Source organism: Papio anubis, chromosome 1 (assembly GCF_008728515.1).
Source record: "Papio anubis isolate 15944 chromosome 1, Panubis1.0, whole genome shotgun sequence".
Classification (NCBI taxonomy): domain Eukaryota; kingdom Metazoa; phylum Chordata; class Mammalia; order Primates; family Cercopithecidae; genus Papio; species Papio anubis.
In genome coordinates this window covers 96,507,237-96,525,643 of record NC_044976.1, presented here as the reverse complement: position 1 = coordinate 96,525,643, position 18,407 = coordinate 96,507,237, and the positions used below count along the sequence as shown (strand labels likewise).

General features: G+C 32.7%; 1 protein-coding gene across 5 annotated transcripts in view; it reads left to right on the top strand.

Annotated features, from left to right (window-relative positions):
• Positions 1–18,407, top strand: part of DPYD (dihydropyrimidine dehydrogenase) — an 869,249-nt gene that overhangs the window by 97,990 nt on the left and 752,852 nt on the right. For 3 of the 5 annotated variants that reach the window (XM_031654339.1, XM_031654348.1, XM_009213512.4), the window contains one exon: positions 2,428–2,510. The exons of the other annotated variants lie outside the window; for them this stretch is intronic. In XM_031654339.1, the coding sequence (XP_031510199.1) occupies positions 2,428–2,510 (83 nt within the window). The remainder of the gene's footprint in view (positions 1–2,427; positions 2,511–18,407) is intronic. 5 annotated transcript variants of the gene reach the window in all.

Genomic DNA, 18,407 nt, shown 5'->3' with positions numbered 1-18,407 from the left:
AATGTATGTCCACTAATTTTGTTATTTCTTTAATTATTTTATGAATTTGTTCCTCTACAGTGGCGGAGGCCCAAGTTAAAAATTACAGTAGGATACACACATAGGTTTATTGTGTCACTATTCACAATAGCAAAGACTTGGAACCAACTCAAATGTCCATTGTTGATAGACTGCATAAAGAAAATGAGGCACATATGCACCATGGAATACTATGCAGCCATAAAAAAGGATGAGTTCATGTCCTTTGTAGGGACATGGATGAAGCTGGAAACCATCATTCTCAGCAAACTATCACAAGAACAGAAAACCAAACACCACATGTTCTCACTCATAGGTGGGAATTGAATAATGAGAACATGAGGACACAGGATGGGGAACATCACACACTGGGGTCTGTCTGGGGGTGGGGGGCTGGGAGAGGGATAGCGTTAGGAGAAATACTTAATGTAAATGACAAGTTGATGGCTGCAGCAAGCCAACATGGCACATGTATTCCTATGTAACAAAACTGCATGTTGTGCACATGTGCCATACAACTTAAAGTATAATTTAAAAAAATAAAAAGTAAAAAAATTGCTGTAGGATTGGCAAAGAGGGGGAAGCTGATGGGGAATTTCAGGGGCAAAAAGAAACAAAAAATTGTATATATTTTTTCTTAATGGTCTCAAGCAACAACATTTATAACTTTGAGAAAGTTTTTAAATTTCTTTAACAGGACACAAATACACTCTACTTAAATTAGAAAAATAACAAATTTGATCTCAGCTAAGCAATTCTCTTCATGAAAAGACACTTCTAAAAATGTGAGAACACAAGAAACAAAAGAGGATATTTTTAATGTATACACCCAAAAAGGATTCTTGAAAACTATATAATTTTAAATATTTTAGATTAATTTTGGTAATTTCAAAGATTTTAATTATAACAGTATACAACTGTATGTGTTTGTTAAAAGGATCTTTGCCTTAATTTGATCTAGTTTTAAAAAATGTCAAAGTTAAAAATAGTGGTTTATATACCAATATATTTCAAATCAATTCTTATACATTGGGAATTATTAATATAATTTTTGTAATTTTGTAGAATTCAGCATACTTATGCAAGAATAGAAAGAACATATTAATACTAAAAGTTTGTTATTTAGTTTTTCTTTTTGTAAAATTAACTAATACACTAAATCCAGTTATTTTGTTACCTAAATACCAGTAAATTCCATAAGAAATCTAGGGTGCCAAAAGATTCATATATATAAAATATATAATATATATAATAATATATTATATATAATATATATAATATATAATATTATATATAATATATATTTAATATATTATATATAATATAATAAATTAATAATATATATTAATATATTAAATATATATAATATTATATATAATAAATTAAATATATATTTAATATATAGAATATAGTAAATATATTATATATTATATATTTAATATATAATATATTATATATTATATATTTAATATATAATATATTAAATATATTATATATTATAATATAATATATTATAATATGTAATATATATTATAATAAATATAAAATTTCTACAATTTATGCCCTCAAAATTTGAGTACTGTCAGATTAAGTGAGTTTTAAGTTTACATAATTATATTGAGAATTGTAGTAAAAATTTTTTAAAGTACTTTTGGAAAATTCTGTCTAGTATTGCTATAGTATTATACCAAAAAGTAGAAACACTTATGAAATGTAAACTGCTTATGTCATATTTACTCAATCTTAAAATTCTTCTAAGAACCTGATCTAATTTTCACTTAATTTTAAGCATTGGACTTATTTAGTTTCAAATATGTGTGTGTGTGTGTGTGTGTCTATATATATATATATATGCACAGTTGTAAATATTACACCTAACATTGTTATTTAAAGATCTGATTATAAAATTTTGATTCAAAAATTTTGATACTTTTATATCTGTGCTCTATACCTTCATCTTAGTCAGTGCTAACTTGTTTAGAACTTAGTATTTTATACTGTTTATGGTGATTTAAAACTTACTCTAATGGTTTTCTCTTTTGAGTTTAAATTGGATTTTCTATACTTAAAATTATTTTAGAGAACTAATTTTTATTCCTCCAAACTTAAGAAGTTTTCCTTCTTTTATAAATTCATTTCTTGTGTTTATCCACTTTGAAAAATTGGTAATGAGACTCCACTTTGAAAAATTGATAACGAGACTTCTGTGACAGCTGTATCATAAAATGTTTTTATTTTGTTTCTGTTGGATTTAACTGTCAATTTTAATGAATCCTACCCAATTAAAGTGGTATGCATATTTTTCATGAGTCCATGATCAATATAATCAATTACATTTTTGCATAACTGCATAGATATAATTTTTCTCAGGATCTTAGAGAATTAATGCAATTTTTAAATATGTTGCAGAATTGTGAGAAGCTAGAGAATAATTTTGATGACATCAAGCACACGACTCTTGGTGAGCGAGGAGCTCTCCGAGAAGCAATGAGGTAAGTCTGGGTCACCATAGCAACAGTCACAGATGTGGTAAAGAAAAAGTCATTCTTCATTATTTGGGGAACAAATGAGTTCATTGCCACCATTCAGCTCTGTTCTCTAAGGTATTAATTTGTCAGTGGAGAGACTTCCCTTGAGGCTGTACTTTGGTTTTGAAGCTGCATAAATGTTAAGCCTCAGTGCACAGTAAAAAATGTAAATGTTTAATTTGTTACTTAAAATGCTTAAGGGGTGTCTTGTTTTATATTTATACTAAACTGTGTGATTGAATGAAAATATTGTTCATCTAAATTCTGCCTGTATATATAAAAAAAAATTGTACAATGGTGCTTTAACTGAGTAGTATTTCCTCCTAATTCATATTTAATTTAAAGAGAGGTACTTACATTTTCATCTTCTATAACATTTTATAGGATTATATTATATTATAGTATTTTTAGTGATTTACATTTTTGCACTATTACAAAGCATATAATTAACTTCCTTTCAACTACAGTGGTCTATAATGACCCTGACTTGTTTCTTTTTTCATTTCTTAACATCAGTAATTCTGAATATTTATATGAAATTGTCCCAAATTTGATGCCTTTTAAATAACTTTTAGTGAAGCATTTTTCAAATCTATTTGATCAGAATCCAGAAAGGCTTTTTACTAGACATTAAAAATGTGTGGGAAATAAAACTCATCATCCTTAGAGTGAGAAAACAACAAATGATAGTAGTCTTAAAAGTTCTGAGCTTGGATATTTGAGTAGCATAATTTCCAATATCTTTGTAAAGAAACAGTATATTTATATTTATTTAGCCTATAAAATTAAAATAGATTTTAAAAATATGCCTTCTTCTGTCTTAATGCTCATTTTTCAAGGATGTTAAGGCTAAAAAGATTAAAATGAGAAAAAGGATAAACCTAAGAGGCTTCCTAGAAAGGTAGTTTAGATACAATTTTGTTATTGCCAGCACACAGTTACCATATACTTTAGTTTAGAAGCTGCTCTCATTTAGTAACCTTCCTTTTACCATGCAAGCAGCAGGAGAAAGTAATTAAATTTAATAGAAGCTGCCCTCATTTTGAAGCCACTTCTATTTAAAACCACAGGGGGAGGTAATTAAATTTAATGGAAACAGTAGCTTCTACACAAAGATACATGGTACTTCTGTATAGATGATTATGATGTCACAAAAAGAGGAATAATATATTACTAGTATGAGAAATTACCAGCTGGAGCAAGTGAGCCTATTTTATTGTTAATGTCTTTACTAATAAAAAAAGAGGGAAAAATAAAACTGAGTACACAATAGAGAATTTGTATCTATGTAAAATGCAATCAGATATTCTCAGAAAGTTGAAGTTATTGAAAATTTTAGTAAATTAAAAATAAGATGTAAAATATTTGTTTTGGAAAAGGCTAATGCAGAAATTATGAATGAATTTCTGATTTTCACCATATATAGTGGTTTATCCTAAAGTTACCACTGCTATAAATTTAACATATTTTTGTAAATGCTTATTATGATAAGTTTAAATGCAGTGAACATGCATGTCAATATTTACTTGGAAAACTGCAGTTATACTCTGTATTTTTATATCTATTTATTTTGAAGTAAATACATAGACAAACAGGAAGACAAAGAGGGTGCCACCTCTTATGTTTTGAATAAAAGAACTGAAGACCAGAGAGACAGAAAGAACTGAAAAGAGGCAATGTGAATGAAAAATGATGTGAAAGAGGAAAATACAACGAACAAGGAAAGGATATGTAATCAGGGTAGGAAATTTGTCCTCAAGAAAAAAACAAATTGAATTATAAGAATTAACTTCATATGAAGAGATTATTAAATTCTGCCAAGTTTTGTAATACATACCATTTTAGAACATACCAGGATGTCCTGTTTTTTAAAAAAACTAGAGATGAAGTGATGAGAAAAACAAGTATTACCTGACTGGAATAACCTCCCAACCACCCATACTATGAGACAAAGCAGTAGTTTGGATTATTTAAATGAGGATTTAATTTTATGGTTATGAAATGTACTTGTTTGCATAAGTTATATATTTTACACACACACATTGTTGGTAATGTCTGGATTCATTAAACACAGTGGAATAATTTAGTAATTAATAGCATACAACAATTTAGTATATGGTGGGTCAGGTGCTTTTTAAAATGTGTTTGGAATATGCTTGAGGTGAAGACCCAGAGACTGAGTGTTTCAGTCTTTTCCCTGGTCCAGAACATTTCATGGTAGCTTCTCTATTAGTCCATTGGACTGGCATAGCTTGGCTATGGGAGCATCCCTTTTTCTTATTAGCTTGATCTCTTTAGCAGCCCTTAAGTGGCTCCAGGTGCCCACAGTGGTGTTCTTGTCCTGAGTGTGTCTAGCCAGGAGGAACTGGAACAGAACTGGACCCACATCTGAAGATTGTCCTATTGTGGCAGCAGTGTTGGGGGGCCTTTCACCATCTTGGGTACCTCCTTATTTATCAGGGTTTTACTATTTCTATGAGCTTAGAAGAGAAAAGAGAGGATTCTTAGCCACCTCATCCAGTCTGTCTTTTTGGTCAGTCTTTGCTCTGCAGTCTTGAATCTGGTCTGTTGTCAGTATCCAAGTTTACAAATCACTTTAGATCCCTCCCATGCTTCCTCCTGATCCCAGTCTTAAGGATGCCCTGAGCCTGTAGCCCTGGTGTGTAAAAAGGACGAGGGGTTACAACCTTCTCTGGAATATACTAGCTAAATAAAACATTAAATAAATACATTAACTGAGGTAGGGAGAGAAAAAAAAAGAGGATTAGTGAAGATTTGGGTTTTCAAGTGACTGCAAGATAGCTAAGGTTAACTCGTGTAAATGTGCAATAGGCAGAGGGAAAATATAATACAAAAACTCAAGGAAAAGACTGAGAGTTGATGTGCACATTTAAGACTTGTTAGTATTTTGATGCTTGTTGTAGCCAAGGGAAGGCATATGATTTCCAAGAATAGTGCATTGGGATAAGAAAGAAGGAGAGTCCAGCCAGATGTCTAAGAAAATACAGGGCTTAGGAAAATATGTGCCAGAAAAAACATATTTTGGGATTTAAAATTCTGAATAACCTTTTCTAACACAGTAAGACTATACTGAAATATAATGTGCCTAAAAAGAAAAGGATAGAGGAATGGAATTCCTGGCCATTGTTCTGTGGCTCTTAGAGACAGCTAGACCAGTGCTGCCCAGAAGACCTTTCTGTGATGAGAGAAATGTTCTCCATCTGCTCCATTTAGTGGGAGAGTCATCAGCCACATATGGCCACTGAGTACCTGAAATGCGATGAGTGTAACTGAAGAACTGAACGTTTAATTTCACTTAATTTTTATTAATTTAAATTTAAACACTTATATGTGGTTAGTGGCTGTGGTTTGGTCTGTGGTGCCCTAAAGGGATGTTTTTGTGTTGCTAATGTGATACTTGACTGCCTCTCACTTAACAGAGTTCTCAACAATGGAGAGGCCAGAGTGAAGCTAAACCATGTTCACACACATCACACAGAGACACACTTACTTTCTTAGAAAACCAACAGTAAAAGGTAGATCCATAACCTGGTAATAGATGTAAAACCAAAACTAAAATATATGATTTGGTAATAGAGGGGACAAGGTAGCTCTTATTTTCTAAAGACATGATTTATACATAGAAAGTCCAACAGAATCAACAACAAAACTTCCCTAAGAATTTGACATCTTTTAATGTGATCATATTCAAAATGAAGGTGGAAATTCTTAAGTTACTCTAAGTGTTACTTAAAACAAATAGTGTCTGTAATTGATAATAGACACTATAAAGGTCTGATGAAGTTATTGTATGATAAAGTACCGCAAGTAATTCAGGACATGTTTAATCCCCCAGTAGATGGTATAAAGATTTTTTGGGTTTTTTGTTTGCTTGTTTGTTTGTTTTTGCTGTTTGGACCAAAAAAAAAAAAAAAAAAGACTTTATAGTCTCAGTTCACATGGCCCAAAGGAAATTTCATGCGTTTTTAAAGAGCTAAAAGGAAATAAATGAAACAGCCAAAGTCCAGTGGAATATAGAAGTGACTCTTTGAGATTGAGATTGGGGAACAGATGATACACTAACAAGTAGGTTAAGAAATCACTAAGCTTTGATTCCATTAAAAAAAATACATATGTAACAAACCTGCATGTTATGCACATGTACCCTAGAACTTAAAGTATAATAATAATAAAAAATAAAAAAAAAAGAAAAAAAAGAAAAGAAGAAAAAAAAAAAGCTTCCGTCATTTGCAACAACGTGGACCAACCTAGAAGATGTTACGTTAAGTGAATATAAGCTAATCACAGACGGGCAAGCACTGCATGATCTCATTCATATGTGGAATTTAAAGACGGTCGTCTCGTAGAAGTAGAGGGTAGAATAGTGGTTACCAGAGGCTTGGGAGAGTGGTGTGGAGTGGAAATGAGAAGTTGGTGTTCTGTAGTACAGTAGGGTGACTATAGTCAATGGTAATATATTGTATACTTTAAAATAACGGGAGAGAATTTGGAGTGTTGTCACAGGAGATGGAGACTATCCTGGCTAACACGGTGAAACTCCGTCTCTACCAAATATACAAAAAATTAGCTGGGTATGGTGGCGGGCATCTATAGTCCCAGCTATTCGGGGAGGCTGAGGCAGGAGAATGACGCGTACCGGGGAGGTGGAGCTTGCAGTGAGCCGAGATCGCGTCACTGCACTCCAGCCTGGGTGACAGAGCAAGACTCCAAAAAAAAAAAAAGATAAGTGTTTGAGGTGATAGATATGCTAATTACCTTGATTTGATCATTACGCAATCTAATATGTATTGAAACATCACACTGTATCCAATAAATATGTGCAACTATTATGTGCCAATTAAAAACAAACTTATAAAGCTTATGCAAATGGGGAAAATCACAAAATTAAAAGACGTCAATGTACTGTATTGCCATATGTATGACAGATTTTAAAAATTGGGAGCTCAATAGATAATTGGCAAAGTATGATTAAGAAACCCTTGAAAATATTCAACTCTAATGGCAAACAAAAAGTGTAAATTTCATAAAAAATACACCAATCTCTTGCTTATTGCTGCTAATGCAGTTTGGTGGGAAGGAAGTTTTTGAGTGCTAGAGATGGAATAGTGAGACAGCCATTCTCACAGATGGCTAGAGATGGAATGGTGAGAGAGCCATTCTCACATTCTCAGAGGACTGAAAATTACTGCTGCATTTAAGGAAAGGATTGTGTCACTAAGTACTAAGAACCTTAAAACAAACATACCTTTTTGTATTAATTTACCTTCTAGGAATATAGTATACAGAAGCCATAGAAATTATGAATAATATGAATGTGATACTCATATTATCAAATATAACCATGAACAAATTTAACAGAAACTAGTTGTCTACCATTGAGGCAATAGACAAGGAAATTATATACATATATAACAGAAGTATATACAAATTTATATATTACATATAAATGTATATTTATTATTTATATATTCATCTTTATAATATTAAAATATTTATAAATTTATAAATTATATAAACTGTATATATACAGATATATAATATATTTATATTTACAGATATATACACAGATTTACATATATTTAAAATAAATCTGTGTGTGTATATATATGGAGAGAGAAACAAAATTGCTTGTGGAATATTATCTCAACTGAATATAAAAAATTCAGAGAAAAAAATAGGAATGAAATGTGGCTGTTACATCTGGCTGGTTGGCGTACAGATAATTTTTTGAGGCTTATGCTTTTCCATTCTATATTTTCTGTAATGGGAATATATTATGAATAATTAGAAAAATAGAGAAGGAAAAATGGAGAAAACTAAAACTATGAAATGAATACTAGAATCAACAGTAAGAATCAAATTTGAGACTCCAACTGTAATTTTAGGCAAATTAATTATTTTACTCTTACTTTTTTGTGAAATAGGATTTAAAATCTCTTAAGATTTATATGAGGAACTAGGATATATAGGAGAGAATGCTTTGTAATTTATGAAAAATAATAAAAATAAGGTATAAAATATGTTTGTATACATTATTTCCTTTTAATGATGTATGTGCTTACAAGAATTACATGTGTAATACATAAATAATGGAATTCAATGGAAAAGTTCACTGCAGTCTTAGCATATAGAACACTAGAAGCAGTATATCTTCTCCAACTTCTTCATAGTCCATTGTAGTGCCGTGAGTGTGGAAATCTTATACAGGATTTCTGGAAATGATAATCAAAGAAAAGACATTTTAAGGACAGGAAAAAAAGTGCATCATCTCTAGGTCAAATCTCTGGTTTATATTATGATAATGAATTTAGAGGTAAAATTCTCAACTTCTTTTCATCATATTTTTTGTTTATCTTGGCTGATTCAACTCTGTAATCATGCCAAGGTGACTTGATTTCTATACTATCATTTTTCGTACCTGTTTTAGCTCCTGTGGTAAATCCTGAACAACAAGAGGAAAGATGGGGCCACTTTTAACATTGTGTTGTAGTTTTTCTTTTTTGTTTGTTTTGAGATGGAGTTTCAGTCTTGTTGTCCAGGCTGGAGTGCATTGTTGCAGTCTTGGCTCACCGCAACCTCCGCCTCCCAGGTTGAAGCGGTTCTCCTGCCTCAGCCTCCCAAGAAGCTGGGATTATAGGCATGCGCCACCATGCCTGGCTAATTTGTGTATTTTTATTAGAGACGGGGTTTCACCATGTTGGTAAGGCTGGTCTTGAACTCCTGACCTCAGGTGATCTGCCCTCCTTGGCCTCCCATGTGTTGCCTTTTTGTCCCTTTTCAGTCTCACAGGCAGTAGAGGGCTATGGGTAATGGATACATGCAATTGAAAGGTGTTTGAATTGAATAACTTGAGAAAAGGCGACGTCAGATTCTGGAAAAGAAGAGGTACATATAGAATATACTCAATAAAAAAAGTAAAAATGCTTTTGGGAGTTTTTTACAGTGTCTTAATTAATATGCATAAAATATAGATTGTTCATAGATATATGAGTGTACCTCTATGGCAAGAATACAAATTGTTTTTGGAGTGCTAACATTGCCAGTTAGGCATGATTTTATTTGCAGAGCCAAGTTTATTTAGTGAGATCCGTGTATTTGCATTAGTACCATAAAGATGAACTACCAGTACATAATGTCTCTGAAATGTATTCTTTTTCGTTTGGCTTCATCACGTGTTAAGAATTTTGTCACTAGATGGTGATGTTGAGTTGCACAGTTTATCTGTGCTGGCTTTTTTACTGGTGTGTGTAATACTATTTGTGGGTGCATCATAAACAGCCATTTATACAGAGTTAAATATGAAAGTATAACCATGTAAACTTGGAAAGTAGCTTTTAAGAGGTCTAATATTGCTAAATATTGTTTGAGTCAAAAGGTTAAAATTGCTTTAATGTCGTTGTTTCTTTACCTTCAACTCAAGGACTTTTAGAGGTAGAAGCAATATAAATAGCAATCTAACTTTTTATTGAAAGGCTGAGGTCTGAAAAGAGATTCCAAGACATTTAAAAGAAGTAATTTTTCAGCTTTTCAGGTATGTCCTATCTGTGTGTAATAGTCTAATGTATGTCTTTAATTTCACTCCTCTGTTAGTGTTCAGTAGTACTGGTGCTGACTACCATCTGACCTAAGGGTTGTGTTCCTACTGGAACCTAGGTATTATTTTAACTGTTTATGATTTGGGTTATGTTAATATTGCATCTGTTGCTAAATATAATGGTTGAATTACACTGATACTTTAACTGATACTTCTACACAAACCATGACTCCAAGTAAGCCGTGATTAGTAAACGATGAACCGAGTAATTTTGTTCGCCTGAATAAGATTTAAAGATAAGAATATGATAATTATTCTACTTTATCTTATTCTTAGAGATTTGTGTGTGTGCATGTATATGCATATTTCTGTATGTGGTATGTATTATATAGATACTACATGTATGTATATATTTCTCTATAAAATCTCCCCTTTACAGTCAAGGAAAACTTGCACCATGACAGCATTTGGAGTTTGGAGTTCCCTTGCCCTTAAGGTGTATTCATTAGGATTACAAAGATACAAGGAAGTTCTATGAAATTCTTTTAAAATAGTTAAAAATGGAAGAGGGGAAGGAGAAGGCACCCTAAGTATTTGAGATTAGCGAATTGATTAGTTTACAAAGGAAATATAAAGCTCTTAGGGAAAAATCGAAGTGGCATTGAAGAAGAATATCAAATAAAATAAAATGAGAAAGTATTAACAAAATACTTCAAGTGAAATTAGCAGGTTGTTTAATAGTATGGAAAGTAAATAATTTTTTAAACATTCTGAAAATGTTATGTAATGATGCAAGTAATAATAGATGATTTAACATTTGTAACTTTTTTTTGTTTTCAAAGTGTTCAAAAACAAATTCCTTTATAATCAGAAATGCCCATGTAGAAGGGCATATTTTAACTATGTGAAAAGTTTTGAGCAGTGAGATTGGATTCAGAAGCAATGTTTCAGCTCTTTTCTATTGTCATCGTTTGTAAAATTCTATCTTAATTATGTTTTTCCAAGTTTTTTTTATCACTAAATAGATCAGCAGGAACCTCCTGAAAGCCTCACTCCCCAAATCAGCAGAGAAGAGTATACTCTTGTCTTCTATGCACAGAGAATCCGTTATCTTTATCATTTCTATTATAGAAAAACACATATTTTACCATGCCCAGAGCAGGTTCCTTGATTTGGTTTATGCCACCTAACACATGAATAAGTCAATCAGGATGAGTACTTTCAGATATTTTGAAATCAAAAGACAAAAGTGCAACATTACTTTAGATAATCATGCACCTGTCCTAATAAATATCATTGAAATACAGGTCAGAAAATATATGTAGTGAATTTACGTAATTTTGTAATTTATGTAATTAATTTCATGTACATTGAGTAATATGAATGTATGTCTTTATATACATATATACACATTCACACACATGGATACACACATTTGGTAATTTATATAATTAATTTCATGTGCATTTTGTAATATGAATGTATGTATATGTCTTGATACACATATATACACATGGACACACATGGATACATACATTTGGTATTATCTGTTTGCCATGTAAATTAGGACTATTACTTCCATTCACCCACTTCAGGAGTGAGTGAAAGCAAGATTTGACACTCCGTTTTAGATGGTCCAAATATAATTTAATAGGGGAAATAGAAGAAAACTATTATATTAGCTGTTGCCAGTGTTTAGTAAAATCAACCATATAGTCGGCAACAATGCTTCTGGATTATTTATGGATTTGTTATTAACTGGCATTTATAAATAACAGAATTCTGTCACTTTAGAATCTTTTTCTTCACTTTAAACTTGAATTAGAATTCGAATGTGAGAAATATTGATTACATAATTATCAAGTACAAATCTGGTGAAACAGTAGAACAAATGAAATCAGTTAATAGCTTAACACGATTAATTAAGTTATTAATTATTTATTTATGAAATGCATTATAATACTCATTAATCTAAGCATTGGTTTGTTCCACCTGATGCCTACTATGTACTAGGTGACATTTGTTCAAACACAGTATTTGCAGAAAAAAATCAAATTAATATTGCAAGTAACAGTTTGATATATTTGGGATGATAAGACCAAAAAAGAAAATATGTACCCTTGATATGCAGAATGTATCTATTTGAAACAAGAGCATTGACAACAGCAACGTGAGTAAGAAGCACCGAACCAAGCAAGGTTAGGAAAATATTGCATCTTCCCCTTAGTATCAAAAGATTGTGTATTAAAGACTAGGAAAGAAGGGATGCAGCTTTTGTTTTGCTACCAAAGAAAAGTGCAGAGCTAAGTTGTTACTCTAGAATGCTTATCATTTTAGATACAGACTTTGAATGAGCAGCTAATAGCTAAAATTATTTAGGAGATAAAAATTGGTACTGTGAGGATTAGCTTTAATTTTAAGTATCCATAATTGAAGTGCCACATTATGATTTTAATGTTATGATAATCTTGTTAACAAGCTGTTGTGTATATACTATCATATTTTAATGTAGTTGCAAAGCTTAAGTAAACCATAAAGTAAATTGCTTTTTGAATCAGGCTTTTACAAGTGGAAAATTAGTAGTTTACATGTTTTGAATACGTATTTTGTAATTATATTTGTTTTCTACAACTTAAGAAGACTAATAGATTTACAGATAATAGATTATTGTTTATAAGCACATTGGCTTTTTTTTTGTTATTGCTCATTCTAATTATTTGGGATATATGTCACAATGTACTATAATAAAATAGCTGTCCCTAGGTTTTTTGATTTTTTTTTTTTGGTAAGTCATCTCTTCTGGAAGATATACATTGACATTTAGTTATAGTATTTCTGATTTCTCATATATCAGCTTGTTACATTTAGAAGAAAATTAATACCATTTCTTATCTAGCATTTCTACGGGTTGCTGTGATGTGTACTAAATACGTTCCATTGAAGGTATTTGTGTTTATTTTATTTTGGGGAAAAAAGTCTCCCATTCTGACAAGTTCTTTCTAAAAAATGTGTTGCCTCTTTTGAAAATCAAGTAGAAGTAAGGAAACATTTTGTTGTAAAAGGCCAGATAGCATATATTTTTAGCTTTCTGGGCTACATAATTTTTGTCACAACTACTCAGTTTTGCTGATGTCATACAAAGGCATCTGTAGACCACATGTGAATGCATGGGTGTGGCTGTGTTGATGTGGCTGTGTTCCAGTAAAATTTTATTTACAAAGACCGGCAGCCATCTGGATTTAACCCTCGTGTTGTGGTTTGCAGACCCTTGGTTGAGAGCAAACATGACTTAAGTCCATTAGAATAAATTTCAAACAATTTTTGGAGAAATATTTTAAGAATTTATTATTGTTTCTGATAGATTAATACAAATACTATGAAGTTCTTCCAGTTTCATCAATGAACATGACTGTAACTTTACTGAGGGGCCCTATCTTCTAATTTCTAGGCTGTTGTTTGAAATTGAATAAGTTACATTTCCTAGATTACTCATTCAAATAATTAAGTGCGATTAAGAATTAAACAGACAATCTAGCTTGTGAAATCACCAATATGCAACAAACATCAGACATAGGTCCAGTGCCACTGAATTAATTAGCTTTGATTATTCATGTTTACGTTTTATAGTTACAATGTGGAATAAGCACCAATGAACTATTTACATTATGAAATAGTATAATGTTGCTCTTAGTTGGACAATTAGCTTTCTATAGTGCGGTACCTATAAAAAGACAACATTGTGATGTTTTAGTTTATTTATGATTCTTTTAAGTAAATGAATCATGGTACCTACTCAGGCACATCTATGATATCTGATACTGATTGAAGAAATATTGATTGTGGTCTATTATTTTAATGCCTTTGTAGGTTTTGTACCCATGGAATTATCTAAAGAATTACTTTTATGGCCGGGCGCGGTGGCTCACGCCTGTAATCCCAGTACTTTGGGAGGCCGAGGCGGGCGGATCACGAGGTCAGGAGATCGAGACCATCCTGGCTAACACGGTGAAATCCCGTCTCTACTAAAAATGCAAAAAATTAGCCGGGCGAGGCGGTGGGTGCCTGTAGTCCCAGCTACTCGGGAGACTGAGGCAGGAGAATGGCGTGAACCCGGGAGGCGGAGCTTGCAGTGAGCCCAGATCGAGCCATTGCACTCCAGCCTGGGCGACTAAGCGAGACTCTGTCTCAAAAAAAAAAAAAAAAAAAAAAAGAATTACTTTTATTAAAAATTTAGTCAATGCATATTTAATAAATTGGTGAATTTTGAATAAATACTTTTCTTATAGTCTACAGAGAGGGTTTTTTGTTTTTGTATTTTCTTTTTCTTTTTTCTCTCTTTTTTTGGGTAAAAGGAGATGCCATATAGGATATTCTAAACTCCATTTAAAAAATGTGTCTGGCACCTGTAGTCCCCGCTACTCAGGAGGCTAAGGTGTGAGTACCACTTGAGGCGCAAGGAGTTTGAGGCTACAGTGTGCAGTGTCCACACCTGTGAATAGCCATTGCGCTCTAGCCTAGGCAATGCAGTGAGAATACATCTCTTAAAAAATTAAATTAAAAATTAAAAATGTAAGTGTTCTTGGTGTTTTCTTGATGTGCAAGATGTTATTTGGTGACAGCTGTTCTGATGTGTTCAGATATGCAGTGAACTGGGAATAAACCCTAATTTCAATGGCTTCTTATGATGGCTGGAAAGGCCTTGCTCCTGTCAAAGGCCAACACCTTCACTTGTGATCTGGATCCCATTTCCTCTAGTCTTTTCAAAAGTTTCCCTTGTGTAATAACCTTCTCTCTCCTGAAACACTAATTTTTGCTTTTATGTGATTATTTCCATCTGCATACTTGCATATAGTGCATCTTAAAGACAAACAAATAAACGAAACCTGTCTACGTTTTCCTCTCCAGGTGCCACTCCATTTTGCTCCTCACCCTCAACGCCTAATGAAAGAGTTGTCAATAAAGGTTTTTCATTTTCTGATCTCCCCTTAATCCACTCCACCTGGACATCGCTTGCTGTCAGTTCAATGAGACTGCTCTGTGTTGCCACATCTGTAATTTGTACTTGACTCGTCTGCAGCATTTGCTTCAATTGACTATCCTTTCTTGAAAAGTTTTTCCTCCTAGGCTTAAGTTACTCAACATCATTTTATTCCCCCCCCTGCTTCATTGGCCACTCCTTTTAACTCTCCTAGGCAGCTATGTCTTCTTCTTTTCAATGTCTACATATTGACATATTATAGGACATAGTATTGGAATGCCTTGTTTCTACTATTTTCCCCTCTGTTCCTAGGTAGTTATCATCTCTTTCCTTAAATAACCATCTATTTGATAACTGTCATACTTTCGTCTCTGGTTTTGATGTCTCCCCTAAACTTCAGCTTTATACTTCAGTCAAACACTTGACTTAGCCACTTCAATATGTAAATAATAACTCAAATTTAACATATCCAAAGGTGATATCTGGATCTTGATCTTCCTTCCTTCCTTTTTTTTTTTTTTTTTTTTTGAGACAGGGTCTCACTCTGTCTCATAGACTGGAGTGCAGTGGCACGATCTCAGCTCACTGCATCCTCCCCGTCCCAGGTTCAAGCGATTCTCATGCCTCAGCCTACCGAGTAGCTGGGACTACAGGCACGCACCACCACAGCTGGCTAGTTTTTGTATTTTTAATGGATATGGGATTTCACCATGTTGGCCAGGCTGGAGATTCCTGGATTTCTCACCACAATCCTCCACTGAACTAATTCGTCCACTAGTCTTTCTATCTGAGTAAAGAACAGTAGCATCATCTTTAGTTATTTGAACTACAAATCTGGAATTCATGGAAAAATTTTCTCTCTCACACTTGCATCTAATCAAAAAGAAATAAATTTAAAAAAAAAGAGGCACCAAAACACAAATATATTAAGTCCTCATAAAAAAAAAAATTCCTATTACAGCTATATCCTTGGAATCTGTCCAATTTTGTTTCTCCCCTGATACCCTCCTTACCTCTCATCTGAACTACTGATTTCCTTTTTTTCACTTTCTTTAAAAATCCATTTTCCACAGATCACCAAGATGAACCAAGTTGTGACCTTTCTCTCCAAAGGCTTGCTATTTTACTTAGAATAAATGACAAATTCCTTACTCCTAACTTCTCTTGCAAATACCTTTGTGATCTTCCTCTGACTCATTAACCATATGTCTAACCTCTTTCATCCTTGCTTGCAAAGTTTCTGACCAACCGTCTTTCCATCCCTAAAACTTTCCGGGCTTGGACCTGATGCTTATCTGGGCTCCTTCTTACATGGGCTCTTCCATATCTTGCTGTTCCTTGCTCTTCAGCCCTCAGCTTCAGTGTCATCTTTTCTAGAAGGGATCAGTAAATGTTGGGTGAATAAAATTGAATGAAAGAGGTAAAGTAATTTGGGCATATGGCACAAAATTGAAGGAGCCAGAATTTGAACCCAGACTCATTCCTCTTGCAGAACTCATTACCTCTCAGAAATTTTTAGGAGTGTGTGTGTGTGTGTGTGTGTGTGTGTGTGTGTGTGTGTGTGTATGTTTCCTATCTAGGCCATGGGATATAAGTACTTTGTCAGTACACTTTACACACATATTAAAGCTTCATTAAAGGAATAAAGGAATAAAATGGTAGATATCATGGAATTATATGCAGATATTTAAAGATCAGTCTTCCTAATATTTCCTAAGGGGTCTAGGAAATTTAGTTTGATTTAGTACATTTTCTCACGTAAGGCTTATAGCTCTGTCCCATTTTAAGGGCCATTACTTTGGCTTGGGAATAGAAGAAGTAATAGTAGTAATTTTATTTAGAGATCTTCCATAACATCAACTTTTAGTGGAAATGGGTGTTTGTCATTGGACCACAGAAGTAATACTTTTAGTCGGTATCTGTGCTATGTTTACAAACCAATTATCTTGCTAGCATCTTTCTCTATCTTTCAGGAGAGTTTAGAGTAATTCCTTTTTTTCTTTTAGATGGGGAAAGAAAAATGATTTACAATAAGGTTAAATTACTTACTGGCATTATATTTGTCATTGTCATATTTTTTCTTCATATTTCATTGCTTCTTTCATCCCCTTAGATGATGTTTATAATTTCATATTCTGGGAGGGAATATTGCTTGAGACATTTCTCACCCAGAGGTAAGAATTGGGTTGAAATTTAAACAGCTTGGATGAAAAAGCTGTTTGGGGAATCAGATTTTTTTCCTTTTTAATAGTGAGAAAATGATAAGAATTTTCTTCCTGTGAATGAAAATAATTACTATTTTTGACACATAATTAAAGGTAAATGATTGCATATGAGGAAACTATATTAAATAATTTATAGACATTGGGTAGCCAGTTTGATCCAGCCACTACCATTAACTGCAGTCTGAAAGTTGTTCCCTGTATGGGGCATTCCACCAAAATGACAGTCTGTTGTTCTTTGGCATTAATATAAGACTTGTCCTGCATTTCATATTTACCCAGGATTATATTCTGTTCTTCTGAAATTTTTTGAGAATTGATTTTCCTTTCAGTACTTCCACCAAAGTACCTGTCTGTTTTTAAAGAGCATGATATTTTTGTCACATATATTTCTATAGACAACATAGTTATTGAAGAAGGGTTTCTTGACTATATCAATACTAACGTACACTCTTTGAAACCTCTAATTATATGAGCAAACTAATAATTTCTAGACATATCTAAATCATTGTATGCCTGTGATTATGATTTTTCTGCTTGTTTATAAAAACAAATACTTTTTAAATATGATGATGCATAGAAATAGAGTATTTTTTAAATTGCAAAATAGTTTAGGACCATGAATATCTCTCCATAAGCCAAGTTTTATATTTTATATCTTCATAAATATATAACATAGTAGATTAATTTGACTTGACTAAATCTAGATGATTGTGTTACTGTTAGGGTACTCAGTCTTAAAAATGCACTTTGGAAAAAAATCCTTAGTGTTTGAAGACATATATAAATATTATACATACACATTCCTTCTACCATGATTCAAATTGAGTATTTTTGAATGGCTTATCACATTTCAGGTTTATCTCTAATTATACAGAAAGTGATTGTAGTTACCATATATGTTTACTAAAAACAATATAAGGCAAATCTTTTTCTGTTCTTGATCGTTAAATTCAGTTTGGTTATGAGGCCTGTCAAATACCAGGCACAAGGCTGGGTGCTAGAGTATAAGAGAGAACAGCCCTCAATTCCTGCTTTCAAAGCTTAGTGCCTAGGGGTAGATTTACCGTCAAAAGAGGTGGTTTTTTGAAAGTATTTAGATGGAA